The 26080-nt window shown below is 61.0% G+C and overlaps 1 protein-coding gene across 22 annotated transcripts in view; it reads right to left on the bottom strand.

The window, feature by feature from the left end:
- Positions 1 to 26080, bottom strand: part of CACNA1G (calcium voltage-gated channel subunit alpha1 G) — a 61943-nt gene that overhangs the window by 19812 nt on the left and 16051 nt on the right. For 14 of the 22 annotated variants that reach the window (XM_053892203.1, XM_053892196.1, XM_053892199.1 and 11 more), the window contains 14 exons: positions 24606 to 24982; positions 12720 to 12871; positions 11845 to 12030; positions 11630 to 11744; positions 11372 to 11527; positions 8451 to 8519; positions 6874 to 6958; positions 6592 to 6785; positions 5389 to 5820; positions 4371 to 4471; positions 4058 to 4181; positions 2352 to 2420; positions 2017 to 2201; positions 979 to 1105 (listed from right to left, as the gene is read on the bottom strand). In XM_053892203.1, the coding sequence (XP_053748178.1) occupies positions 979 to 1105; positions 2017 to 2201; positions 2352 to 2420; positions 4058 to 4181; positions 4371 to 4471; positions 5389 to 5820; positions 6592 to 6785; positions 6874 to 6958; positions 8451 to 8519; positions 11372 to 11527; positions 11630 to 11744; positions 11845 to 12030; positions 12720 to 12871; positions 24606 to 24982 (2372 nt within the window). The remainder of the gene's footprint in view (positions 1 to 978; positions 1106 to 2016; positions 2202 to 2351; positions 2421 to 4057; positions 4182 to 4370; positions 4472 to 5388; positions 5821 to 6591; positions 6786 to 6873; positions 6959 to 8450; positions 8520 to 11371; positions 11528 to 11629; positions 11745 to 11844; positions 12031 to 12719; positions 12872 to 24605; positions 24983 to 26080) is intronic. The other 8 variants (XM_053892197.1, XM_053892202.1, XM_053892208.1 and 5 more) reach the window with 1 other exon arrangement.

Raw genomic sequence — 26080 nt, 5'->3', positions numbered from 1 at the left:
GAAAGCTCACCCTCACTCCAGAACACATCTGGCTATGACTGTGGGTGGGCAAGGGATGGGAGGGTCAGGAGGACCAGAGGGTCTGGGCAAGCCACTCAGGATGGACCTACATCCACTGGAAAAGCCCAGGACCGGGCTTACGAGGGTTGCCTCTGCTCACCCAGGCCGGCTGGAAACGAGGGAAGGGGAAGGGGCACCACACAGCTTTGGTGAGTGTACCCCAGCCCGGTCCCTGGGGCTAGAGAATTCTAGGAAACCGGGAACAGCCCTCTCCCCGGGGCAAAGAGGACACTCCAGGAAGCCAAAGGACAGGAATGGGGGGTGGGGGGCGGTAGCCACCCAGGAGTTCCCCTGCTTGCCCCGACAGCCAGCTGTCTACCCTAAAGCTGAAACAGCTGGAGCCAGGGGGTTCTGGAAGACTGGGGTGGAGGCAAAGCCAGTTTCCTCCCTGGGCCGGAGGCCAAGTTTCCCCCAGCAGCCCCCACTTCCTGCCTCGTCTGGGGTCTGCACCCTCCTGCCTGCCAGCTCACCGCCGCTAACCTGGCCCAGCTGTCTGGGCCCTGGATCCCCAGGCCTGGCCTGCGGCCCACTCGGCTCAAGCAGGGAAGGAGGGGAAGGGATCCCGGAGCAGACTGGGCCAGGACAGCGTCTGAGCTCCAGAGTGCGGCGTGTGAGGGGGGCAGGGGGGGGCGGCAAGGGCAGTGCTCCAGCTACCACAGGTCAGCAGCCTCTCTGAGGCCCTCATCCCTTTGGGAACCTCTTCTAGGCTCCTAGTTTTCTGCAAAAACGCCCAGGAGGCAAAGGGGCCTGAGGCCTAGGGCCTCGAGGGAAGTGTCCCTGTTTTTTCCTTTCTGGAATAAAGATGGCAGCTGCAGCTCGAGTCTCAGCTGCTTGGAGTCTCAGACTCGGAGTCTTCCTCCAAGAGGAAGGCCACTCCTCAGGTTCCCACTGACACCTGGCCCCCAGACCCCCACAAACCTGCACCCCCAGGATGCCAAAGATGATGAAGAAGGCACAACAGATGACCACGATGTTGCCAATGGGCTTCAGCGAGGACATCAGCGTTTCCACTACCAGCTTCAGCCCCTGGGCCCGGCTAATGACCCTGGGGAGGGGGGGGTGGGAATAAGACGGGTTCCCTCAGCTCCGACGCTCCCTTGTCCCTTGCCCTGCTGCTCCCCCATTCCCACCCCCCATCTGGGCTCACGGGTCCCCCATCTTGGACTCTGGCTTCCTGGGCAGTTCTCTTTTCGCAAGATCCCCGCCATGGGGACTCCCACCTCTAATGTCTCAAAACAGGATGCAGACACCCCCACCTCCCCCATCTTCCCTTCCACTCCCAGATCTCCAAGCATCACCTGATGGGGCTGGGGAGGGGACTCAACCCAAGGGAGGTGTTACCCAGGGATGCAGTGTGTCGTGGGGACAGGGAGGTTGACTTGCCGGGATCATGGAGGGTGCACGCAAGGAGGGGAAGGGGGTGGGAGGTGGATTATCACAGCCAGGGAGGCATCACTAGTCTGTCAGTGCGGTCCGTGTCCATGGAAAGTTCTGACAGCGGGGTGGAGGGTGATTGAGGGAGGGTTTCCTGAGGAAGCAGATTCCCTGCTAGAGGCGTTACCTGCTAGGTGGTCCCTGAGAGGCGTGTGAAGGTGTGTGAAGGGGGGGGGGAAGGAGTCTGTTACCTCACCGGGGAGGATGGTCATCCCTGATGTTACCACCCCAGGCACAGCTCCAGCTGAAGGATACGAGGGCCTTGCCTGTGGCCTCTTATATTGTGCCCAGCACAAGGTCAGGGGCATGGTAGCCCTGAGCAGTATGTCACGTGGGGAGTATGTCATGTGGAGGGGGCGTGCCCAAGGGGGGGGGGGAACTCCTGGGGCCATGGTTTGAGCCCAGTGGTGACATGGTTCCCCGTGGGGGGTCAGAGGCAGGAAGCAGGGGCACTTGGGGCTCTCGCTCCGTCAGGGAGTTGTTGGAGGCGTCCCTGAGGAGGACGCACGGCCGGGGGCTCACCTGAGTGGGCGCAGGGTCCGCAGCAGCCTCAGCACCCTCAACATGCCCAGGATCTTGGTGCCGCTGTCGGAGACCATGGATACCAGGATGTCGATGATGGAGATGAGCACCAGTAGCCCGTCGAGAACGTTCCAGCTGCTACGCAGGTACGCCTGCTCCCCGAAGCACCAGCCCAGCGCTACCACCTGGGGACGCCCGCTGCATCACTGTGGCCGCCGCCTCCCTGCGGTCCCCAGGCCTGCCCTCTGATTGTGGTCAATCTCTCCAATCCCCTCCCACCACCAACCCGGCCCTGGGAACCAGACAGCCCCGGAGCAACACCGACCCCCCATCACCTTCACGGTCATCTCTGCCAGAAAGACTGCGGTAAAGATGTAATTGGAGAGGGTCAGGAAGATGCGTTCCTGCAAGAGACAGCAGGCGGGTGTTGCCCACTAGGACCTCCTTTCGTGAGCCAGGGCTGCTCTGCACACAGAAGCCAGGAACTGCCTCTGACGTTTGACTCAGGACAATGACTTCCACCTTCCCCAACAAGGCAATCTCCTCTTCCCAGAATCCCCCTCCCTCTCTCTGTCTCTCTGTCTCTGTCTCTGTCTCTCTCTCTCTCACACATACACACACAGAGCCAGTGCCAGGCCCCCTGACTCTCAGCTCTGGACAGTCTCACCCCTGCCCTGGAACAGCACTGCCTCCCACCCCCGCCCCCGGAATGGCCTGGAAGGGGAAACGTTCCCCCAACAATTCTCATCTGAGCCCCATATCTCAGGCCTATCCTGATTCCCTTCTTAAAACTGGGGCAGGGTTTACCTTGATCTCTGACCCCCCTCATCCTACTCTCCGCCCTTCTGCCTGCACCTGTTTTCCTGCTGTGTGGCCCAGAAATGGAGCCACAGGGCAAGCGAGGCTGTACATCCCTGAAGGCGACCCATGTCCCCTGATATCTATAGGCTGAGTCCCTCCCTGGGTGGCCGAGAGAGGGCTGGAGAGGCCTGGAGAGGCAGCGCGCAGAGCATGAGAGTCAGGGAGAGCAAGAAACAGAGAAAGGGAAAGAGAGAAGCGGGGAAGCGGGGGAGGAACTGAGGGGAAGATGTGGTGACAATGACAGAGGGCCCTGCAGTGAGACCTTGGGCAGAAGGCCGACCAGGGGCTTATGTGACCAGCTGCCCTTGCTCCACCCTGCACGAGCCCCAGGGGTGGGGATCTCCTCACCCACCTATTTCAGGCCTGCCCTCCATTCAAAAGGGTCTCTCCCTCCCCACCCGGGCCTGGCTGGAGCCCACCCTAATGAAAAACAAAGCACAGCAACACCGAAATCTGAACGGCGGTGTGGGAGGCGGTGGGGAGGGGTGGGGGGGCCACTCCAAGCAAGTGCGGCAAGATGTCATGAGGGGCCACCGTTGTCTGGGGCGGGGACTATGATGCCCGGGTGGGGGGAGACAGCCGCCAGAACAACTTGCACCCATTCTGAAGAGGTCAGGCCCCTGGGAGCAGGTCCAGATACGCAGGCCTCTGGCCCTTCTTCTCCTTCAGAGCGGGCCTAGCAGGTTCACAGCCAAGCAGAAGTGACCAATGTCCCCCCTGAAAACCTATGTGTTTGTGATCTGGCCGGACCCAGAGGAGCAAAGGGCAGCTCCCTCTCCCCTACTCTGCACTGCCCATGGGGGAGGCTAGGCAGGACGTCTCCCCCAGCAGCGCACAGGTCGTGGGCAAAACCGAGCCCCTTTGCAGGAAGCAGGGGAAGCAAGACACTCAGCCCCGCCGGGGCCAGTCTGCTGCTCCCATCACGCTGACACTCACCGACTCACACCCAGCTGGGCCCCACAAGTGCCTGGCTCATGAGAACGTGCTGTCTGCAAATAGCCAGGATGCAACGGGGCTCACTTTTTACCCAGGTAAGGAGCAGGGCCCCACTCCCCGAGCTGGGCTGGTGCATCACAGGAGGGAAATGGAGGCAGAGGCAGGAGAAGGACACAGGAGGCAAGCCTGGGTACCAGTTGCAAGGGAAGCCTACAGCCACCAAGTTTAGTCTTTGGTGACTCACAGCGCTGTGGGGGTCGATCTTGGGACGCTCCATGGCGATGGTGATGCAGTTGAGGAAGATGATGACAAGGACCACATGGTCGAACATCTTGTGGGTGATGATTCGGTGACAGAAGAGGCGGAACCTGTTCGGAGACGAGCAAAGGCTGGGCAGGAGGCAGGCCGGGCAGCGGGGCACGGCCTTGCCTCCTCGGGGCCCTCCCAGCCCGAGGCCCCTCTCTCACGTGCCCTCAGGCCAGGACACTTCTAGCGTCCCCCAGGGTGGTGTCGCGGGATAGTTCCCCAGGAGGAGAGGTCAGGGATCCCCTGCTCACCTTGACTGAGGAGAGAAGACATAGGCGGACCAGGAGTCTCGCTCCCGGCAGCAGGCGGGCAGCCGGGCTCGGATCCACACTCTCATCCGCTCCCCTCTGCTCTGTAGAAGGACCACAGGACTGGTGTGCGGGGCCGGGACCCTCAAGTTCCCCACGCCCTACCCCTTGTCTGCAGCAACATGGCCTCCACTCCCTGCCCAGCCCTTCACACTGGGCCCAGTCCTCAGCCCCGCTTCTCTTCCTTTATTCCTCAGACCCCCAGTCTCCCTCTAAGCCCCCTCTGGTCCCCTGAGCATGCCTCGCTCCGTGCATCTCCTGTCTCCTCCCCTGCACGCCCCCCTCCCCCCAGGCTCTCTGCGCTTATGTCTCTGCCTCCAGCCTCCAGCCCAGCCCCGAAGGCCCTCCTTGCTTCCCTCCCCGCTGGGCTTGGGAGCTGCATCAATTATCAAACATTGTACCCATCACAGCTGTCTGTTCAAAGACACACCTGGCGGGAGGAGACCCTGGCCCCTTCTCCTCACGCGCTAACCCTGAGGTCCTAGATCCACGTGCCCATCCCCCAGGGTTAGAGGTGGTGGTGGTGTGGAGGCCGGGGGAGGGGTGAATGGGTAAGGACGGGCGGGCGTGAAGTCAAGACTTGTGATAAGGTCGAGATGAGAGAGGGGGAGACAGGGGAGGGCATCAGTTTGGAGGGATGAGTTATGGGTATTTCTGAGTCACTGGGGGAGGGCCATGAAAGATTCATACGCATCTGCCCGAAACCATTCATATCCACCAAGGACCGCAGTCCCGCATGTGACGAGGATCTGGGGCTCGGCAGGGCGGGCATAGGGAGAAAAAAGGGGCTGTTTGGAGCTCCGCTTCAGGGCCGGCACCCCTTGAGACCCCTCGGGCGTGACGGTAACTCCCTGAAAGCCACGGAACCGGGAGCGGGGCGTCCAGCCCAGCGCCAGGTCAGGCATTGCCCCCCTCGCTCAAGGTCAGGTGTGAGAAGTCACCGCGCCCGCAGGGGCCTCACCAGGTTGCCCTCGTCGTCGCCATCGTCCCCATCCAGTGGGGGGGCGTCGGGCCGCTGGGCCCGGGCCAGGCGCCCCGAGGCCGACTTGCCATTGCAGTCCTGGTGCTCGGAGGCCGAGCTGCGGCCACTGGCTGTGCGGTGCAGCCCGGGCACCTGCAGCGTGTCCGGCAGGTCAAAGGAGCTCTTGGCCTCCCGCTCCAGGGAGCCCCTGTGGCGACGGTCGCTGCCCGCCGGGCTGGCTCTCTCCTCTTCCGAGCTCTCGTCCTCGTCCTGGCTCTCCTGGCCCTCGCCCGACAGCAGGGAGCGCCGTTCCCCACTCGGGCTCCTTCGCTTCAGGCTGGGGGCTCGGCCCAGGCTGTTCCGGCTGGAGCGCCTGCTGGTCCAGCTGCTTGCCGCGCTCCAGGGGCTGTGCGGAGAGCTGCGGGCGCTCGGCTGGGGGTGGGGGTGAGCCAGGGAGAGGGCGGTCTCAACCAGGACCCCGCAGCCCTGCACCCCACCCCCCACAGGCACCCTGTCTCTTGTGAGCCTCCTCGGCGCCGTATCAGGAGTCGAGGTGTAAGCGGGAGCCGTGGACCAGACGCCTGGGTTCAGATTACTCACTCCCACCAGCTGGGTGACCCTGGGCAAGTGACTAAACCTCTCTGTGCCTCAGTTCCTCATCTGGAGAAGAGCTACGACACGAGTACCTATTCCTCATGTAGCTGACTGGCCGTATAAAGTGACGGCAGGCGCGCGGGCCCCGACGCCGACTCCTGGATTAAACTTCTGGCTCTGTCACCGGCTCACTGCCGAGCTTCCCACCAATCAGTTTGGCAAGCTAAGACCCGGGGCCCCATCTGTCAAGTGGGGATAATAATGAGACCTACCTCATGGGGCTGCTCTGGTACAGAATCAGTAACTGCACGGGGTTTGCTATTATGATGAAGTATTAAGGAGAGAAGGACCTCCCCTATCTTATAGCAGAGGCTCAGAGGTTGAGTTTCACCCAAGGGCAGTTAAGGAACACAAGAATAGGATTAGAACACTGCTCTTTCTCCCCCCAAGGCCAGAGCTCTGCACCTGCCTGCATTACTAGCCCTACTGACCTCCCGGGGGCTTGTCCAACCTAGGGCTCAGGGGCCTTGGGCCTCTCCGCCCCCATCCTCTCTTCCCTCCTGACCTCTGCGCACGTCCCACCGTAGGGCACCCGTGTGCACCCCATACCGGTGACTTCATCTCATGGGCCGCCCCTGGCTCAGCAGACCCGCTGCTGCTGGTGCGGCGGGAGGCGGGGCCCAGCGCCTCGGCCAGGCCGGTGCTGGAACTCTTGGGGAGCGACATGGGCGTGGCGGCCGTGTGGATGATAAGAGGCGGCAGCAGGTTCTTCCGCAGCTCCGGGTGCTCTCCCAGGGACACCACTGCCGGGGGAGTGAGAGAAGGAGAGACCCTGAGTCCACTCAAGGCTGGCCCAGGGCCAGGGCCCGCACCCCCAGGATAGATACTCACAGGCCAGGCGCTTCTTCCTGTCCCCGTCACCATCCAGGCTGGGTGAGAAGAAATCGGGCTCTGACTCGGACTTGGTGGCATCTCCCTAGGGTGGGGGTGGGGGGGGGGGCAGCAGGCCATTAGAGACCTGGCCCGGCAGGGGCTAGTGGGCTGGACTGAGGCCTCCCTGTCTCCACAAGCATACACCACATATAGGCTATGGGAACCAGCAACCACGGCACGAGGCATGCACTGGCACAGGCCACACCATCCAGGCGTGGGGCCCAGAGCTCCCCAGGGCCCCCGACACCTCTGCCTCCCACCTGCCACACCTCAGAGAAGGCCACGGCTAACCCCATAGCCCACGGCACAACCAGCCTGGCGGGGACTGGCTCCGGGAAGGGCTGAGGGGAGAGGGGAACAGCCGGGCAGGCGGGTGGGCGGGTGGCATAGGCCAAAGGGAGCTGGGGACCTGAGTGAAATGGTCACTAGAGCCTAAATTCCCAAGGCCATTTGTGCCCTCTGCTTTCCCTCCATGGCTGCCCTCCCCTGAGCCGCAGACCTGAGGACCCCAGAAGGAAATTGAAAGACCCCAGACAGAGCAGCTCAGCCCAAGGAGAACACTTCAGGCCCTCTGCTTCTTCCCCTCGTCTTTCCCAAGACCCCACCCCGTCCCCTGGCCCCATTTTTACCTCTGTCCCTGTCTCTGGGGTACTTTTTTCTTCCTTCTTAGCAGGTCAGTGGGTTCCCCAGTAATTACACACTTCTCCTTAAGAAGTTATTAAGAAATACTTGATTGCTACTTTTGATAAGGGCATAAATATTGCGTAATTGGCATCTCAGGGGATCATTTTCATTAACTCAGTTTACATCCCTAACGAGGCCTTTAATTATCGAGTGGGATCTCCAGGGGGCCGCTCGGGATGCACAGCACTGTGGGGTCCCGCGGGAACCCCGGCCTTGGCCCGAATTCCAGGGCCAGCGCAGGAAACAGTGGAGCACGGGCTCGGTGTGGAGGCCAGAGTGGGGGCAGGCCCCCAAATGCCTGCTGGACCTCCCAGGTGGCCAGGGGGCCAGAGACTCGGAAGTGGGTTTAAAAATCTGGGACCTTCTGGCAAGAGGCACCCCACCCTCACATCCTCCAAAGACTTGTCCTGAGCTGAGGCAGCTTGTGGGGGTCTCCAATAGGGGCTCAGGGCAAGGGGGAGGGGAGAGAGATGGGGAAGCGCAGTCTGCGGCCACGATCCCGAGACTCCGACTCCTCGGGGACCTCAGTGTAGGCACCCACACGCGGTGGACCACACACGTGCACACAGAGATTCTAAGTCCCTTCCTTCTCCCGCCCCTCTACTGGTCCAGCGGGGGACGGGAACAGTGCCCTTGGCAGGGTGGTGGGGGCAGAGGCAAGGAGGCCCCTCCTCTCCATGTCCTCAGGGGGAAGGGACTTAAAATCGAAGCAAACCTCACGACACCAATGACCACCACAGCTACCACAGTTGCACAGCGGCTGAGCGTGAACACGAGCACAGAGACACGGAGGTGGAGGGGGCACAGGGCACGGGGAGCGGGGGCATGCCGACTCATGATCGCGTACCTACCCCCTGGGAGTCGACAGGCAGCTGAATACAGCTTAACTGTCCACTCGCATCTTCCCGTTTGCTGATTTCCTACAGGGAGACGGGGAGGCAGGGGACGGGCGCTGGTCACAGGTGCTCGGGCTTTCAAACATCAGCAGTGTCAAAAGAGGACGAAGAAAAGGATGGCACAAACCCAACAGGGGTGGAAGGGGGACGAGACACTGGGGGTAGGGGAGGAGGAGAAAGGGGACAGACGGCCTTCCAGAATTCAACCACAGGCCCTCGGGCCCGAATGAATCTGAAGGGTGAGGGCAGAGGCCATGAAGGTGGGGGTAAAGGGCAGGCAAGGAGATCGAGCCCCCCAGTAATCCTAATAATGACAGCTACGATGCACAAGGGGCATGCCAGCCGCCCGGAAACTGCTTTAGTCACACCAGCTCGCCTCTCGCAAGGCGGGAAGGAAGTCACTCGTGTCACCATAAAGGAGGCAGCTGAGGTTTGGAGAAGCTAAGACAGCTGTCCCCAGGCACGCAGAGAGTCAGAGGTCCACCTGGGCCTTGCACCTGAGTCTCCAGCTCACCTTGTACTGGCCCCGCACTGGCAGCGGGCTTGGGGATGGGCAGGGAGGCGGGGAAGGAGGAGGGCATGAGCCAGAGGCCGGGAGGAGGCTGCGGGCCGGGAACTGCAGCGGGGCTCCCCACTCCCATACGCCCAGCCTGCGTCCCCCAGAATCAGACCGGGTCCAGCTGCTCCCACTGGGATGGGATGTGACAAGTAACACTGGGATGACAGCTATGATGTTGTTTAATACCAATTAATGGCCTCACACAGGGCCTGCTGTCTGCTCATTTAATTAAGTGTGTGCATGACAAATACACAGGGATTCAGGATGCTGCCCCCTGCACGTCGGCAAATGGGCAGCCGAGCCAGCCCCGTCTCCCGGGCCTCCTCCCTCTGACCTCTTGGCAAGGTGGCCAGGCCAGCTGGGGCTACCCTGGAGCCCTCCTGCTACTGACGACCAACAACTTCCTCGCAGAGGGGGGCTGCCTCTTTTGTAAAAGAGCGGGCCATCACAACAGCAACAACCAGCCTCTCCTCCCAGAATGTGGGGCTTCCTCAGAGCCACATGTGCAACACCCCCCCCCCCCCCCCGCCTTAAAACTCTGTACAAGACAGGGCAGGTGCTTCTGGAGGTATCCAGGTCACCGGCCTGGCTTGACCAGCCCTCCCCTCCCCCACCTAGGTGTTGGCCCACGACACACAGGACAGTGGGCGGCTGGTCCTGCCCCTCCCGTGGGCACTTCAGGGCCAGGCTGCCGCCCACCCCCATGGAGGGGGGTTGATCTGGAAATCCTTTCTCCATCCCAGCCCCAACCTGAAGCATCAAACTCTGAGACTCTTGCCACTGGGCACCTGTGCCCTGCAGGTTGAGGCGGCCGTGGCCCCAGGCCCTAGCTGACCCCTCGGGCTGGGGCAGCCATAGGCCCCCGGCAAGGCCAGAGTGACCTGTCTTCCTTCCCAACAGCAGACATCGCCGCTGCCTAGCAACCAGGCCAGCTCAGCAGCATTCAATTTAACAAGGTGTTTGCTGAAAGGGCCGGCGGTGGGGAGGGGGCTGTCTGCACCGGGCACCTCCAGGGCTGCTGAGACGACCGAACGGCCAGCTGAGGGGAGGGGAATAGGCTCGAGGTGTTTTCCATATCCCCTGGAGGAGTTCCTCGGGGATTTTTCTGAGGACATCTTAGCCGCCAGGGGCAGTGGTTTGCAAGGGGCGGCGGGACCCCCGTCCCTGCTCAGCAGTTCTTCCCACCGGCTAAGAGCGGTGGGTGTCCACGGAGACCCTGGCTCTTACGGGAGCATGGTGTCACCCCTGAACTTTTCAGGCCCCGGGGAACCCCCAATGAAGTGCCTCGTCCCTCGGCACAAGAGGCCCGGCCATCACCAGAGGCAGGGCCGGCCTCCCCCACCAGCTGCCCTCGCTGCCACCCAGTGGGAGGAAATGCGATAATGGATAAGTACAGAATGTGCACGGCCGGCAGGCAGCCGGAGAGGGCCGGTGTGGGACAGAGGCACCCGCACCCCACCAGCCCAGCCGGCCTACGGGGAACGGCCCTCCCTCGCGAAGGCTGGGAAAGAGTCGGAAAATAGATTTTTGTTTTTCCACCGTGTGCCGAGTATTTATAGACCAGGCCGCAGCGGGAGTTTCCATCCGGGTCACCCGGAGAGAACTGGACCAAGAGCTTCTCTGCGCCCAACCTGGAGCATTTCTAGGTTGGGTCAACCTGCCTGTAAAAGACGCCTGGACTGGAGGCTGGGCTGGGCCTGGAGCTCGGGGGACGGGCGGGGGGGAGCTGAGGGACAGGAACGACGTACGGCCCTCCAGGCAGGTGCTGAGCCCTGGCACAGCCAGGGGAGGATCGATGCAAATCAATATGAATGGATGACGCCGCCTGTGATGGAGGTGATGGAGCCTGGGCTGGAAATAGGACGGTCGTCTCTGCCACGCCTGCAGCTAATTGGGCTCATTTCTCACCCTGGGCAGCTTAGCCCTGCCTGGGCCCTGGTGGCATCTTCATCAGTTTAGCCGGAGCTTGGATGATTTGCCCCTACCCCTCGGCTCAGAGGGGTCCCCTCTGGATGTCCCCGAGAGCACCCGTACTCGGGATCCAGCTGGCACCGTGTGCCAACACTTATCCAGCTCTCCGGGGAAGAATCTGGCTGACCTTGATGCGGAAGCCCACTCAGGAGCTAGTGGGCCCAGGGATCCCCCACAACCGCCCTGTCTCCCCGGTGCTGAGGGGCTGCCCGAGACCCAGGACCTTCGACCCCAAGTCCCCCAGCCTGGCCTGATGGGCACTTTCTGCGAGACCTCCCCGGCCACCATGGCTCAAGCCAGGCAGCCGACTCCTCCCGGAACTGGACTGCTGTGGGCAGGGGGTTACCTCTGCCTGGAAGCCCTCCACCAGAATGGCGACGAGCAGATTAAAGAGCACGTAGTTGCCGAAGGTCATGAGGGCAATGAAATAAAGAGCAGCCCAGGACGACGTGGAGGCCATTCCATTGTAGAGTACCTTGTTCCAGTCCTCCTGGGTCAGGATCTGTGGGCAGAGGCTGGGGGTCAGGGCCTTCACCGGGGGTGCCCCGCCCCTCCCTCCCCCCCTCCCCCCCCCACGTCCACCCCTGCCTGGTTACCCTGGCACCTGAAAGACGGTGACGATGGCCCAGAGCAGGGAGTCAAAATTCTTCCGGTCCGGCAGCGTGTCCCCGTCCCGCTCAGATGCAAATTTGCAGCCGAAGAGATGCATGCCCAGGATGCTGAAGACACAGGAGCCGGGAGATGGGGGGCAGGGGCGGGGGCACCCCCTGCCCCTCAGGCCCTCCTCCCAGCCGGCGCGGAGGCCGCCCCTGCCCTCACCTGAAGATGAAGATGAAGAGCATGAGCAGCATGCAGAAGGTGGCCACGTTGTCCATGGTCTTCATGAGCACCACCAGCTGTCGCTGCAGCGCCGGCAGGAAGCGCACCAGCTTCAGCACCCGCATCAGGCGGAAGGTCCGCAGCACCGACAGGCCACCCCCCTGCTGGCCCACGATCTCCCACACGCTGCAAGGAGGGCGGGGAGCCTGAGCCCCTGCGTGCTCGCCCTCCCGCCACCCCTCCCTCTGAGAGGGCCTGGAAAAGCCGGCCCAGCGCCAGGGCGCGGGGCACAGGCGGGAACCTCCGAGACGGGTGTAGGTGACAGCTCTGGCCCTCTCCACGCCCTCCTCTCTCCAGGCCGGAGATCACCTCCTGGCAGCGGACAGCCCTCTCCCACATTCCGGCCCATGCAACAGCGTCAAGTTAGGGAATATTTGCTTTGTTCCCTTCTAATGAAATCTAAAGCCGGTTCCAAAAAGAAATAAGGCAGTTCTCCTGGCCCCAGGCCTAGGGGGACGGAGCACTTTCCCAGGGTCTGGGAAACCCTAAAGCAAGTCGAGGGTGTCTGAGATGGTTTCCAAGCACTTTGCTGGCCGGGCCTCACACCCCCTTCAGCTCCTCTGCAAAGCCAGCTGCCCAGTCCTCACTCGCCCCGGGGCCCGCATGGGCTCAAGGGCAAGAAGCAGAAGTGGGGAGAGGAGACTGCACGGCGGGTCACCCCCCCCACCCCGCACTGCGGAAGTGGCAGGGCCTGCGGGGGTCAGTGGGGCCTGACTCCAGACCCCTCCACCCCAGAGGAACAGGCTGCCTGGCTTCTCGTCCAAGCCACCCCACAGGCATTCCTCAGGCGACAGGCAGTGGAGGGGCCGCCATACCTGATGACGACGATGACGCCATCGAAGATGTTGTAGGGGTTCTTGATGTAGCCAAAGGGACCATACACGAGCAGCTTCAGCAGCATCTCCAGGGCAAAGAGGCTGGTGAAGACGATGTTGCTGATTTCCAGGGCGTTGGTGAGCTCCTCGGGCTGGAGGGCAGGGTGGGGTATGAAGCAGCCGAGGCTCACCCCTGAGCCCCTCACCCCTGCCGTCCCTAGCGGACGCCACCGGCAGAGAAGCAGCAGGAATAGCAAGGTGGGGGGTAGGCGGGGCGGGGGGCGGGCAGTGGTGATGCTGGATGGACTCTCCAGAGGAGGGCTCACCCCCAAATGGCCCATGAGGAAATGCACTCGGGGGCAGCTGCCACGCCAAATCTCAGCCCCGGGTCTCAGAGCCTGGGACTGCAGGCTCGCGGGAAGCCTGTATAATAGGTTCTGCCCACCGCCTGCGAGGAGGTCCGAGACCCTTCTTGTCCTGTGCTGCCCGGTCAGCTCAGCAGGCTGTGGCCAGCGGCGCAGTGAGGCTGGCCAATGTCACAGGGCGACCGCCAAGGCCTCACACGCATACCCAGACACACAGCCACACGCAAAGTCACACGTGCTCTACAATTACTCTGTGGATTTGGCAGCCTTCTCCCGGACAACTGTTGGCTAACGTTGCTTTCTTCCAGACACAGGCACACACGGCACACCCCCGCACACCGTGCACACAAACACACGAACGAGCACGCGCACGCGCACGTACGCCCGCAGGCACACGCAAACGTGCTGGTGGGCAGAAAGGAGGTGACCGAGCAGGTTGTCGCAGACGAGGAGGACCTGGGGCTGCCCCCCGAGACTGCGATGCCCGGGTTCATTGCCAGCCCATCCTGTCCACTCGCTGTGTGACCTTCAGCAAGATTCTCAACCTCTCTGGCCAAATGTAAAACACTGGCGGTAATCACTTTTATGCTTCCAGCCAGGGTCCGGGATTGGGATCGAGGACCCATCCTAGAGAGGTCATCAGAAAATAATGAAAAACGTCTGCCACTCCAGCTCACTCGTCGCCTCCCTCCCTCCCTTCCATCAAAATTAAGCATCTACTGTATGCCTAGCAATACATCAGGTATGAAAGGAGCCGCAAAAACATGCCGACTATTCTCCCTGCCTCCCGGGAGCCCAGAGTCTCTCTGGAAACAGGTCGTACACAAAACAGCTGAGTAACCACAAGAGGCCTTAGATACTTAGATGCCAAAATAAATTATCCCGCCGGTAAATCCAAGAGTCCAGGGGAGAGATGGTGAGGGAGGAACTAAGGCTGGGAAAGCCTTAGTCAGGAAGCAGCGTTTGCAATGAGCTCTGAAGGGTAAGGTCTCTCCAGGGAAAGGGGCGTGGAAGGCGTCACAGGGCGAAGCACGAGGAATGAACTGTGTTTGGGGAGAAAGAGAGTGGCAGGGCTGAGCTGAGGGCTGGAGATGCAGGGTGAGGTATGATTGGCTCAGTGGAGCTCAATGCCTACCTAATGGGGTGTCTTGATCGCCCCAAAGCCTTCGTTTCAAAACAGCTCAAGAAGTTTCAGTTAAAATAAACAACCAGATGAAGCTCTCAGTCCATCAGACACCTCCCCCTGTTTACCCAGCTGCCTCCTCTGGCTGGCTGCCCAGGTAGGTCACCCAAGCACGGAAGCAGGCCTGGGCACCCACCAAATGTATCCTGATGGCCTGACTTTGTGTGGCCAGCCTGGGTAGGGGGTGGGGAGACCTGGAAGGAAGGGCCTTCTGGCTGGCAGGTGAGGGGTGTTTGGGGGTCAACAGCTACTCAGGAGGAGAGAAGCTCTCGGCCTGTGCACAGATTCTTTCCGAAGGCAGGCCTGGGGGGCCGGGCCAGGGTCAGCAGGCAGGGCCGAGAGCCAGCCGTCCAGAGAGTGGGTGGCTGGTACAGGGCCGGTGTGGCAAGGAGCCCATTGGCCCAGTAGATCCCGAGCAAGTCCTTGCTCCCCAGACGGCAAATGGGGGCAGGAAAGGACACTGCCACCTGACCTAGTGAATGGGGTCACAGAGAGACAGGATCTTGGGCCCCTCCAGCATTAGCATAGTGCAGGTGGCGGGGAAGGGGTCATCGTCAGGACAGGTAAAGCTCAGGGCTCAGATCCCTCCTGACTAAGTGGATCCCCTCTCGGCATCCCGAGTCCAGTCTGCCAGGGACCAGGCTCAGTGAGCCTGCCTCCCTGTCACTCTGCCACCTGCCCAGCTCTCCAGCTGGATTGCATAAAGGTGATGGGCACAGGTGCAATGCCTTGAGGGTCCCCAGGCTCACCCTGCGTCTCACCTCATGCTATCCACATAACTGCCTTGGCACCCTCACTTCAGATAAGAGCCAAAAGGTCAAGAGATGGTGAATGACGGGTTCAAAGTCACGGGGCAGGGAGAATCAGGGAGTGGGACCCAATCCCATTTCATTCGGATTCTGATAACACGAGGCAGCAGTCAGGGGCCAAACCCACCCCAGGTGACAGCAAGGCGCCCGTGAATCCAGACACACTGAATTCATAACACGCCTTCTAAAGTCTACAAAACCGTATTTCGCATGAACTTAACGTATGAATAAAGAACACGCTGATTCGAAGGCACAGCTGAGGTACAGCTTACAATGGGTGAATTTTATGGCATATACACGATACCTCAAAAAACGCTGCCAAAAATAAAAATTAATAAACCTTTTTTTTAAAAAAAAGTGGCTGAAAGCACAGTAGCTTTTGGCCTCTTGCATCGACTCCATTAGTGAATCTTAAAAGTACGACCAGCACGGGGCATGTGGAGGGGGGTATTTCCAGAATTCCCTGATGTCATTCAAGGTGGGGTGCAATGGTCTATACCCGATGGCTCATGGCTCGTGGACACCTGCACACCGGCCGAGAGCCTCAATGGAAAGGTGGTACAGGGCTCCCCTGAGGTCCTGGTTGAGGGGAGCAGGCAGCAAAGGCTGGACCCCCCCCCCCTCATGCCTCCAGGCAGCTGGACAGGAACAGCAGGTGAAAAGGAAAAGCCGGCACTGTCCCTCAGCCTGCCCTCTCTCTCCTGGGCAGTCTCACGGCACACACCCCCGGGCAATGCCTATTTGCTCCCAGGGCCCCGGAATCCCCCCGTGATCCATGGGAAAAGGCACTCCTCCCCAGACAGGTCAGCCCAAGTTACTAAATCGGAGGCTGGGAACGTTCTGCAAACACAGGCAGGACGCAGGACGAGGATACAGAGACACAATCTTAGCAACACGGTGGCCCCAGGGACCAGAGCCGTGATCACAGCCACTGCAGCTGCAAAGGGGCGGGGAGGGAGCCAACTTCTGCCAGTATCTCCCCGGGGCAGTGCGCTGGCTACCCGGTCCCTCCCAGGGTTTCATTTCCTCCCTGCCTCCTTAGATAGCCGGGGAAACTGAGGCTCCAAGAGGTGTGGTGACTTGGTGGAGGTCACACCGCTGGCTCAGGAAGCCCCCCCCCCCCCCCCCCCCGCCACCAGGTGGGCACCAGCCCCCCTCGCGACTCTCTCCTGCTGCCAGGAAGTCCTTTCTCAGGTCTCAATCCTCCCTCAAGACGTCAAGGCCCAGCGGGGGGCTGCAGTGAGTTGAGGCCAGGCAGCCTCTCCCACACAGGGGCCCCGGGCTCTTCTTTGGGAAGATGCTAACTGCAAACGCCCCACCTCCTAACACTTCCCCTCCCCTCAGCCTGTCCTCTTGGAGCAAGTATAGCCCCCCCCCCCCAACAAGCTCCCTGATACTTCTCGGCACCAGGATCCCCTGAAAGCATCAGGTCTCACCTCCATCAGCCAACCCTTAACGGGCCCACAGCGTGCAGAACACTGGTGATCAAAACATGGGGTGGAACCAGAGTGTGGGAGGTCGGCCTACCCTGAGACTTTCTGCCTGTGTGACCTTGGGGAGGTCCCTTAGCCCCTCTGATCCCCAGTGGCCTTCGCCATTAAACAGGGTAGCATCACCTCATGGCAGAACTGCTCTGCAGAACAGAGGCGCTAAAGACCATGAAAACACCCGGCACAGAGCCACGCTCAGGCAGCCCCGCGGGCACTGACGGTGGACGCGGGCTTCACACACGGCAGGACGGAATGCCTGCAAGGCCGCACGAAGCCCCATGCTGGGGGCAGACACCAGGAGCACCCCGGGAGCTCAAGCCCAGCTGAGGCCGGGGAGGAAGGGGCGGAAGGAGAACCCCATGGAGGGCACCCCCAGCTGAGGATTGTAGGAGCAAAGATGCAGAGGAAGGAATGCATGGGGACAGGGACACAGAATCAAGTGCTTCTCCGGGGTCAGAGCGGGGGAGGGGTCCGTGGAGGAGACGGCTGCAAGGCTGGCAGGGCCCAGGCAGGATGGCCTTGAACTCTGTCCCACCACTGGGGCTGGACTCGCCTCTGCCCGCGATGCTGCCACTGGGGCTTCTGGGGGGAGGAAAGAGATGTGCAGAGTGGTGTATTAAGAAGATTAATCTGGCTGCGGTGGTGGCAGCATGCTGACGGCTTGGAGAGATGGAGAGACGGAGACCAATTAGGGGGATGCTGCAGAGGCCCAGGCAGGAGGCCCAGGAGCGGCTCCGGCACACGGGGACGGCGAGAGGAGTGGGCGAGCCGGGAGACAGCTGGGCAGAGGCTCGTACGAGTCACCCCAGACCTGCCCCAGCGCCACCCCACCCCCATCTCCTCCGCTCCCAACAGCTCCACTGACCTGAAATCTCTGCTCCTTGGTTCACTTCACCTCTGCTTTTGACAGTCCTGCCCGCTGTACCCCCTCCCCCAACCCAGGATGGGGGAATCCAGTCAGGCCACAGCGATGGGGCAAGGGTCACTGGCATCTCTTGCCTCCTCCTCCTCCAAGGAGGGGTGTGGGAAGTCAGGAGCCACCTGGATGGCAGGTGGTTTCAAGCAAAGCCCACGGGCTTCACCATATCGATCACCACCTTGCTCTTCTCAGACCTCCGGGAGCTCTCCAGCTTGGAACTTTGCCTCTCTGGGCCAATCCCCTTGCGGCCCCTCATGCCCACTGGGCCCACTGCTGGGTGTCACTGTGCCCCAGAACCCCGTATCCAGGGGTGGCTCCAGCCCCTCCCCACAATCTCCTACCGGCGCCCAGAAGTCACCTCCAGGAAACACACCAGCAAAGCAGGCACACGGCACTCACAGTGTGCTCCCAGCTGGGACACAGCCAAGCCAAAGCCCCTGAGACTCCAGATTCTGGAGCTGGGGCCCCTGCCCCTCACCTGCCAGGACACCCTCTCAGCCTGGAGCCCGGGGCGGACCATTTCAAGGCTGCCTTCCTGCCGCAGACCTCAGAGCGCCCCTGCCGGGCCGGCCCCAGTCCAGGTAAGACCCCACCCCCTCTGCTTCTGCTGCGGCCATCGAATTGTTGAGCGGTGCTGTCACGAGCCTGTGCTGACTGGACAGGGCAATGCCAGCTGGGGGCCTCACGGCAGCTCTGTACCTTCCCTCACCCTCCTCTGCTGCTGGGGCTCCGTCTCTCCCCACCTAGAGCTGTTCCAAACCTTCTCCCTCTCCTCGCCCCGCCTCGTCCCCACTCCCAGCCTGGCCTCTCCCCGCCCCCCCCCCCCCACCGGCTCCGCTCCCCTCCCCACAAACAGCTCTGTGACGCACAGCACAGCCGACTCTTCTCTCCTCCCCTCCTCCACCTGCACCTGCACCTCCCTCCACACACACCCCACGTCCCCAGGGCCCTGTTCACGTATCCCCTGTTCCCTCACTCCCCCAGTCTCCTTTCCTGGGCTCAGAGCAGAAACCCCCATGTGAGTGCAGGCCTAGTCCCCCCAAACCCCAGCTCTGTCTAGACTGTCTTCCAAATCCCTCTCTCAGGGGATGCCAGGACAGCACCAGGGCCTGCTGTCGGCCCCACCTGCCAGCGCCCGTGCCCCCTCCTGCCCTCCTAGGGCTCCTCTCCCGTCCCCTTTCTCTGCTCAGAGTTCAGTCAGAACCCACTCCCTCCTCTTGCCCCCCAGCTCCCGACTCCCACCGCCGCAGCCCCCTCCCACCCGGCTGTCACTGGGGTGTGGACGACACTAAACAATCTCCCTCCAAGCCCTTGGCTCCTCACCCAGAGAGCCAACCTGCCTGATAGCGTTCCCGGGATGGCCGGCCTCCAGCTCAAATGCAGCGCTCCAAAACAAACCCTCCCACCCCCTCCATCAAACCTGCCCCTTCCCGGACGGCCAGCTCCATCACCCTCCAGAATTCTGTCTTGGCGCCTGGGAGTTATCTAGGATTCCTGTGGGCCCTCATCCCTCCAGCAGCAGGTGCCGGCCCCCGCCCCCTTGTCCTTTCCACCACCACCATACTTGGGGCCCTCGCTGCCTCTGGTCTGAAGGACAGAAATAGCCTCTGGGCCTCTCCCTCGACCCAGCCCGCACCCACTGGAATCTCTGGCTTCCTTCAACACAGCTGGGCTCACATCACTCCTGCTCAGACACCTCGGTGGGGGTGGGGGTGGGGGTGGGAGGCAACATGACTGTCCTCCGAGCATCCCACGCCACCCTGTGCTCCTCCAGGCTAGGTTGCCAGATTTCCCCTTAATCCTTCCATCGAGGCCTCTCTGCACCAATCCCGCCTAGCTAGCTTTCAAGGACCCCTCTCAACAGCCACCTCTTTTGTGAAGCCCTTCCAAGCCCCCAACTGGGTGTGAGCATCTCTCCTCTGTCCCCAGAAGCCTCCCTTACGACATTTGGCATAATCGTCCATGAAGCAGAACTTTTCGGCTAGAACCTAAATTTCTCCGGTGCTTCTGGTGCTTCTGGCTCTGTCCCCCGCCCCCTGCCATTCTGTCATCCTATTCTGGCATGCTGTGCACAGGAGGAGGTGTTTGCTGAGCCGCAGGAGCCTATAGGACCAGAGGACGCCTGAAGGAATGTGAACACCCCGTTAGCCAGCCATCTCCAAAACAGCACCCATTCCCCACCCTCCCCACATCTGCAGAGACTTTGGAAATCTGGGGCCAGGACGGCTCTAAAAGGATCATCCCCCCCCCCTCCACCCCCCGGTTCTGCTTGGTCAGCCTCAGCTCCTAAGACAGGGCTCCTCTGTCTGGAGGCCAAGAACTGCTAGAAGGCCCAAGGGATAGACTTGGGGTGGGAGGTGTCCATAAACCCTTGTCCTCGAAGGCCACATGTGGGGTGTCCCTGCATGTGTGTATTTTCTGGGGAGAGAGTCCCCAGTTTTCAGCAGAATCCCAAAGGAGTCTGTGAATCCCTTCAAAGTTAAGACCTGCCACATCTGGATTTCCACCACCCCTCCACCCCAATCCACCCCCAACTTCCCTTGCCTTGAACAGCTGACCTCACTCACTTATAAATAGAAACCCTCCCTGGACATGTATCTAGAGTGACAGGATGGGTCCAGAGTCTGAGCAACGAACAGAATCGTCACCTGCCCTGTCCTCTGCTGGCCCGAAAGGCAGTCTACTCTGGACCCTGCCTCTCTCTTTGGCAGCCCAGAGACCCACTGGGCCACATGCCCCTCCCCCACCTCTCTCTGTTGTCCCTCCTCTAGAATGTGAAGTTAACCTCTGCCCTCAGCACCCCGGAGCTAGGAAAGGGGTGATTAGGAAGCTCCTATGTCCCCAAGACCCCCTCCCCGCACCACCCCCACTCCTCCTGGAGCAGCTTGGCCCCAGGGCAGACGCCGGCAGAGACACACTCTCTTCTGAGCCCCAGCAGCCTGCTAGGTACGCCCCAGGACGGCCCACGGATGCCTTGTACGCAACGTCCTGCAGCCCCAATCTGCTCAAGGCCCAGTGCTCCCACCCTAAGCAGAAACCTGGGTCTTGTCCTTGCTGTGTCCTCCCCCCAAATCTCCAATTGGTGTCGAGTCCTGCAGATTCAGCCACCTGCCAGCTGTCCCCGGCCCTCTTCCCTCCACTTCCAAGGACAGAGATGTATGAACCGTTTGGACCACTGCAGTAGCCCTCTCCTTGGCCGCCCTGCTTCCTGTCTCCCCTCCTTGGCTCCACAGAATGTCTATTGATAGAGCACAAACCTGCTCGTATCACTGACCCGCTTAAAACATTTTTGGGGAACCTATCACCTTCAGGAAAAAACTCCTTCCTATCCCTCTCAGGACCTGGCCCTGAATTTTTTTCCAAACTGGTCTCTTGTCACTTGTCCATCCCGGCCCCCAGCCTGTGCCCCACTCATTCTGAACTCCTCACAAATCTCTCAGTTTTGGTGTTCGGTGCCTCTGACCCCTCCCCCCATCTTGTGCCCTACCCCCTCCCCCCCTTTTGCTGGCTACACCTCGCTCTTCCTGCAGACTCTGCTCTCAGATCACATCCTGCGCGGGGCTCTCCCTGAATCCCTTCCCTGGTCTGGATCCCAGACTACTCCCCACGTCTGTCTCTGAGCACGTACTGCATCAAGTAAATATGACTGTTCACTTGCCGATGACCTCTCTGAGAGGAAGAACGCAGTGTCCTAGGCCCAGTGTGTGTACGTCTCTTCCCGACCCCACAGTCAGTGACATCATGCTGCTAGCTTGACATGGGTCATGGTGACAGCATTTACACCATGGTAATTGGTGAACGCTATAAACACCACAAACCAAGATGTTTTTCCCCAACTCTGATGCACAGGAAATGTGTGTGGGAGGGAGGAAGGAAGGAAGGAAGGAAGGAAGGAAGGAAGGAAAGAAGGATGGCTGGATGGATGGAAGGAGATGGGGAGGGATGGAAGCGGGGATGGAGGGATGGGTGAAGGATGGATGGATGGCTGGATGGAAGGAGAGGGGGAGGGATGGAAGGAGAGGGGGAGGGATGGATAATTCACAATAAGTTCCTTGCTCCATATTCTGCTGTCTCATGGATGGGGCACACGCATGCTTGTCCTCCATCCCTCCATCAGGTGACACTTCTGTCCTCAAGTCACATTCTTGCTCCCTTCTCAGTGTCCCGTGTCCTTGTCCTCCTCACTAGTCCCTCTGGGAGAAACAGTCCTGCGGGTCTCACCAGCCAATGGGTGAAGGGGTGGGGGAAGCAGGAGGCCATGGACAGCGTGGGGCCCACCTTGGGTTGGGTATGACAAAATGGGGGCTTCCTCTGTTGGTAGAGAGGGGCAGGAGGGCGTCACCATCCCTGGCAGGAACACCGAGTGGGGGGTAAGGTAGGTGACAGTGGGAGAGGACAGGCCTGGGGAGGGCCAGTAGCCATGGGCGGGGAAGAGGGCTGGGCCCCTCGCTGAGGATCCCCAATACCGGGATCCTCTCCTGACCGATACCAGGGTCCATGGACATGGTCGCCTCGTTCAGGGTGCTGCAGGGAGACCACGAGCCACTGTGGCTCCTCTGCTCTGTTGCCACGTCCCCTCAGTGCCCCCCCAACTTTGTTCCTCACCTGGTTCCCCTCTCCCTGTCTGGGAGGCTCCATTTGAACCTGTGTCCCGAGCCCTGCAACCCCTCTCCTCATCTCTGTCTCTGTCACCCCGATGTCTCTGTGCCTCCATCTGTCTGTCTCGTCCCCGAGTGTCCATCGCCCCCTCCGTAGCTCTGTCCCTCTTGTCCCTGCGTCTCCGTCCTCCCGTCTTCGTGCCTGCCTCTCTCCCCCCAGGTCTTCGTCTTGCTCTCTGGGACCCCCTCTCCCGGTCTCCGTCTCCCTCTGAGTCTCTGTCTCTCTGCCCCCGCATCTCCTCACCCCCCTCCCGGCCCCCCTCCGCCTGCTCAGGCTCCGAGGCGCAGATGGCGGGACGTTCACGCCGCAGTGCCTGCAAGCACAGGGCCATGGCTGCTTCTGGGACTTCTTCCCCGGCCCCTGAGGCTGCGGAGAGCAGTCAGTCATCTGCCAGGCCTGCTGGGGACTCCCACTCACCCCTGTGGGGCCCGCGCAGCGACCAGGTACTGAGACAGACCCCTCCCGGGAGCAGACGCTGCGCCACCACCAGGGGGGGACCCCCTGCCGCTGAGGGCTTGGTAGGGGGTGCCCCCTGCTTTCCTCGGGGACTTGGGCAAGGAGATGCTGCAGGCACCCCTGACGGATGGCTTTTATTTCCCCCCCAAGGGGGTGTCCTTCTTGACGTCTAACCGAAAGGCTTCCTGCTGCCGCTTCATCGGCCCTCGGTCTCCGTGACTCAGCTTCTCCCCAGCGCGGTCAAAGCCTCCGCCAGCAGCGTCCGCTAGGGCACGTGGCGGGATGCAGCGCCCCCCAGGGAGAGGGACACCTGACCACGGCTAGAACTGGGGGGAGGGAGGGGAGGCTGAGGTCCAGGCTCACGGAGCCGGGTAACGGGAGGTCAGGGGCTGCCCTCACCAGCCTGGTAGAGTGGAGCACCTCTCCCCAGGGGGCCGGCTGAGCGGGCGTGTGCACACACACCGTGCCCCGTGCGCCCAGACACAACACGCCTACCACGGTGCCGTACTCCCCACCTGCTGGAGCCGCAGCCGGCGTCCTGCCCCCTCCCCGCACCTCACCTCCAAAAAGAGGGAATCCGGCATAGCCACCTGGGGGGAGGGGGAGCCCTGAGGCAGGAGGAAGGGGTGCCAACATGGTGTGACGGTGACGGAGGTGGGGCTGGGGCCGGCGTGCCCCTGGCTGGACAGGGCATCTGGGTTAGGCGCTGAGCGTGCACCACGTGAAAAGGCACGGAGGTCGGCAGGGTTGGGGAGGGGGCTCTGATCCCCCTGAAAAGTGACCGTCTCATATCAGCTCCAGCCCTGGCTTGGACCCAGACCTTCCATCCCCCTCGGCCATGAGCACCACCTGGCCCGTGTCGCCAGCGCCTGCCCGGCCCCCACCCCCTCCGCACACCCCTTTAGTTCTGTACCAGGAAAGGTCAAGTTCTGGCGGCCCAGTCCCCTGCCCAAGCCTCGGGGAGGCAGGAACACCCAGGAAAGAGCACAGAAGGGCCTGGAGGAACACCTGCCTCCCTCCTTTCCCGAGAAGCAGCCAAGGGGGGTGACCCGGAAGGCCAAACCGGGACTAAGGGCCACCTTCTGGAAGGAGCCCTGTTGGGAGGCCCGGCCCCAGTCAGCGTGGGGGGTCGAAGGCAGGGGTGGGGGTCCCCCAGATCACCCTTCGCATACTTGCACAGCCCTGGGAGTGAGAACAGCCACCTCCCGTTCGGCCCAGATCCCATCTGCTCGCAGCCATCGGCCCCACGACACAAGCCTGCTCCCTCTTCCACATGACAGCCCTTCAAATATTTGAAGACAGCTCGCCTGTCCCCGCTGAGCCTCCTCTTCTCCTGACTAAACATCCCGGTTCTTAGAACGATTCCTCAAACGCAATGGTTTCAAGTCTCTTCAGCATGCTGGGCGTTCTCATCCACCCAGCCGCCCCACTCACAGCAAGGCTCCCGGAATGGAGGCCGGGAGCAGATGGCCTCCCTCCCTACCGGCCGGGCCTCAGCTCCACCAAGGCGCCGCCACCGACCCTCTCCTCCTCGCCCCTACCTGCTGCCAGTCGGTCACACTCCCAGTTACTGAGTCAGGTGGATGCTGGGGGGGGACCCAGTACTGGGCTGGGGGATCCCCCAACACCTTCTCTCCCCTCTGTGTCTTCTCCAAAGACCCAAATCTCTTCCAATGACTTGTCCCTCCAGAGAGGTCTTACCCACACCTGAGGCTCCTCACTCACTCATATCCCTCAAAGCCCACCTCCTCTGGGAAGCCTTCCCAGATAGAACAGGCTCAGCTCAGACCCTGCCCCTGCCCTGGGGCCACCTCCAAACACACAGACTGCATGGTATTCATCGGTTTTCACCGTCCAAAGTCCCCACACATTGGTGCACCTCCTTCCTGTCCTCCTCCCTGCCATCAGGCTAGCAGCATGGAGAGGCAATGGGACCCGGGGGCAGGAGGGGAGGAAGGCAGAGGGTCTCCAGGTCCAGGGCCCGTGCCCTTGCACATGCCCCTACCTGTTCATGGTACTCGATGCCCATGCTGAGGGTGTTGACCAGGATAGCAATCATGATTCCCCGACCAAAGTACTTGCTGTCCACGATCTTCCGGAAAGTGTCACAGATCAGCCTCCAGAAGGCCAGCACAGAGTTGGGCTCTGCGTCCAGCCCTAGACTCTGTCGGTGCCGGCTGTGAGGGTCCCGGAGATCACTGTGCTGGGCGTCTTGTGTGAGCTCATAAACTGCCTCGCTGTCTGAGTCAGGCATCTCATGGCCGGCGAGCTCCACCTGCCCTGCCCCCGCCCGGGCACAGTAGGGGCAGCTGTCTGGGCCACAGGCTCCACTGTCCGCCTTCAAGCAAGGGCTGGAGATCTTGCAAGAGCTTTGGCAGGCACCTGGGACAAGAGGAGGGTAGAGGTTAGAGGCTGCAGGGTTTCCTGCGTGGGGCGGACCTTCCCTCACAGCACATATAAAATGAGTTAGGTGGGGTGCCTGGGTGGCTCAGTCGGTTAAGCGTCCGACTTCAGCTCAGGTCATGATCTCACAGTCCGTGAGTTCAAGCCCTGCATCGGGCCCTGTGCTGACAGCTCAGAGCCTGGAGCCTGCTTCAGATTCTGTGTCTCGCTCTCTCTCTCTGCCTCCCCTGCTCATGCTCTGTCTCTCGATGTCTCAAAAATAAATAAAAACATTAAAATAAAATAAAATAAAATAAAATAAAATAAAATAAAATGAGTTAGGAAGTTAGGGGTTCTTTCAATGGTGGGGGTTCTAGGCACTTCATGGGCCAGGAGTACTTAGTGCCGGCAGTGTGGACAGTCCTGAGCAACAGAATGCCCCCAAATACCGATAGCATTCTACTGACAGTCATTGTTGGGTGTCTTGGGCTTTGGCAGGTGGCCTTGATGTCCTCTGAGGTCCTGGGCAGCTCTCCTGTCCTGGGAGCCTTCAGTAAGGAGCCTAGACCATCTCTCCTTCCCGCGAAAGCCAGCCCTGCACCAGCACTGCTCTGAGTAGCATTTTCCAAGGGATCCTTATGACACACACCCGCAGATGTGTGCTCACGTACACACACACACACCGGACACATGCACGCACGTGCACTGGCCATTTGCATACACACATGTACTGGGTGCGTATACGTACTGTTTGGGAACCACACACACCTGCACAGCTGAACATGAGCATGCACAGATATATGCACGTTATACAATGCACACGTGGGCACGCGTCCTCACCAGACAGGGGCACCGCCCTTGCGTGTGCACCCATTTGACGACACATATCAGACACACGTGTATACAGACACACACGAACATCAAACACGTGCGTGCACATGCCCACATACACACACTGGACGCCTTCCTGCACACACACACACACATGCACATACATACACGCCAGACCGCACACGCTCATGCACACAGTGACCTATCCCAAGACGCCAATCAATGTCCATTTAAATCGGCTTTGATCTTAGAATCTGAGAGCTGAAG

The sequence above is a fragment of the Panthera pardus genome, unplaced genomic scaffold, assembly GCF_024362965.1.
Source record: "Panthera pardus isolate Hobbes unplaced genomic scaffold, ASM2436296v1 HiC_scaffold_3, whole genome shotgun sequence".
In the NCBI taxonomy this organism is placed as follows: Eukaryota; Metazoa; Chordata; class Mammalia; order Carnivora; family Felidae; genus Panthera; species Panthera pardus.
Note: the sequence above shows the minus strand (reverse complement) of the source record. Positions and strands in the feature narration are given on the sequence as shown.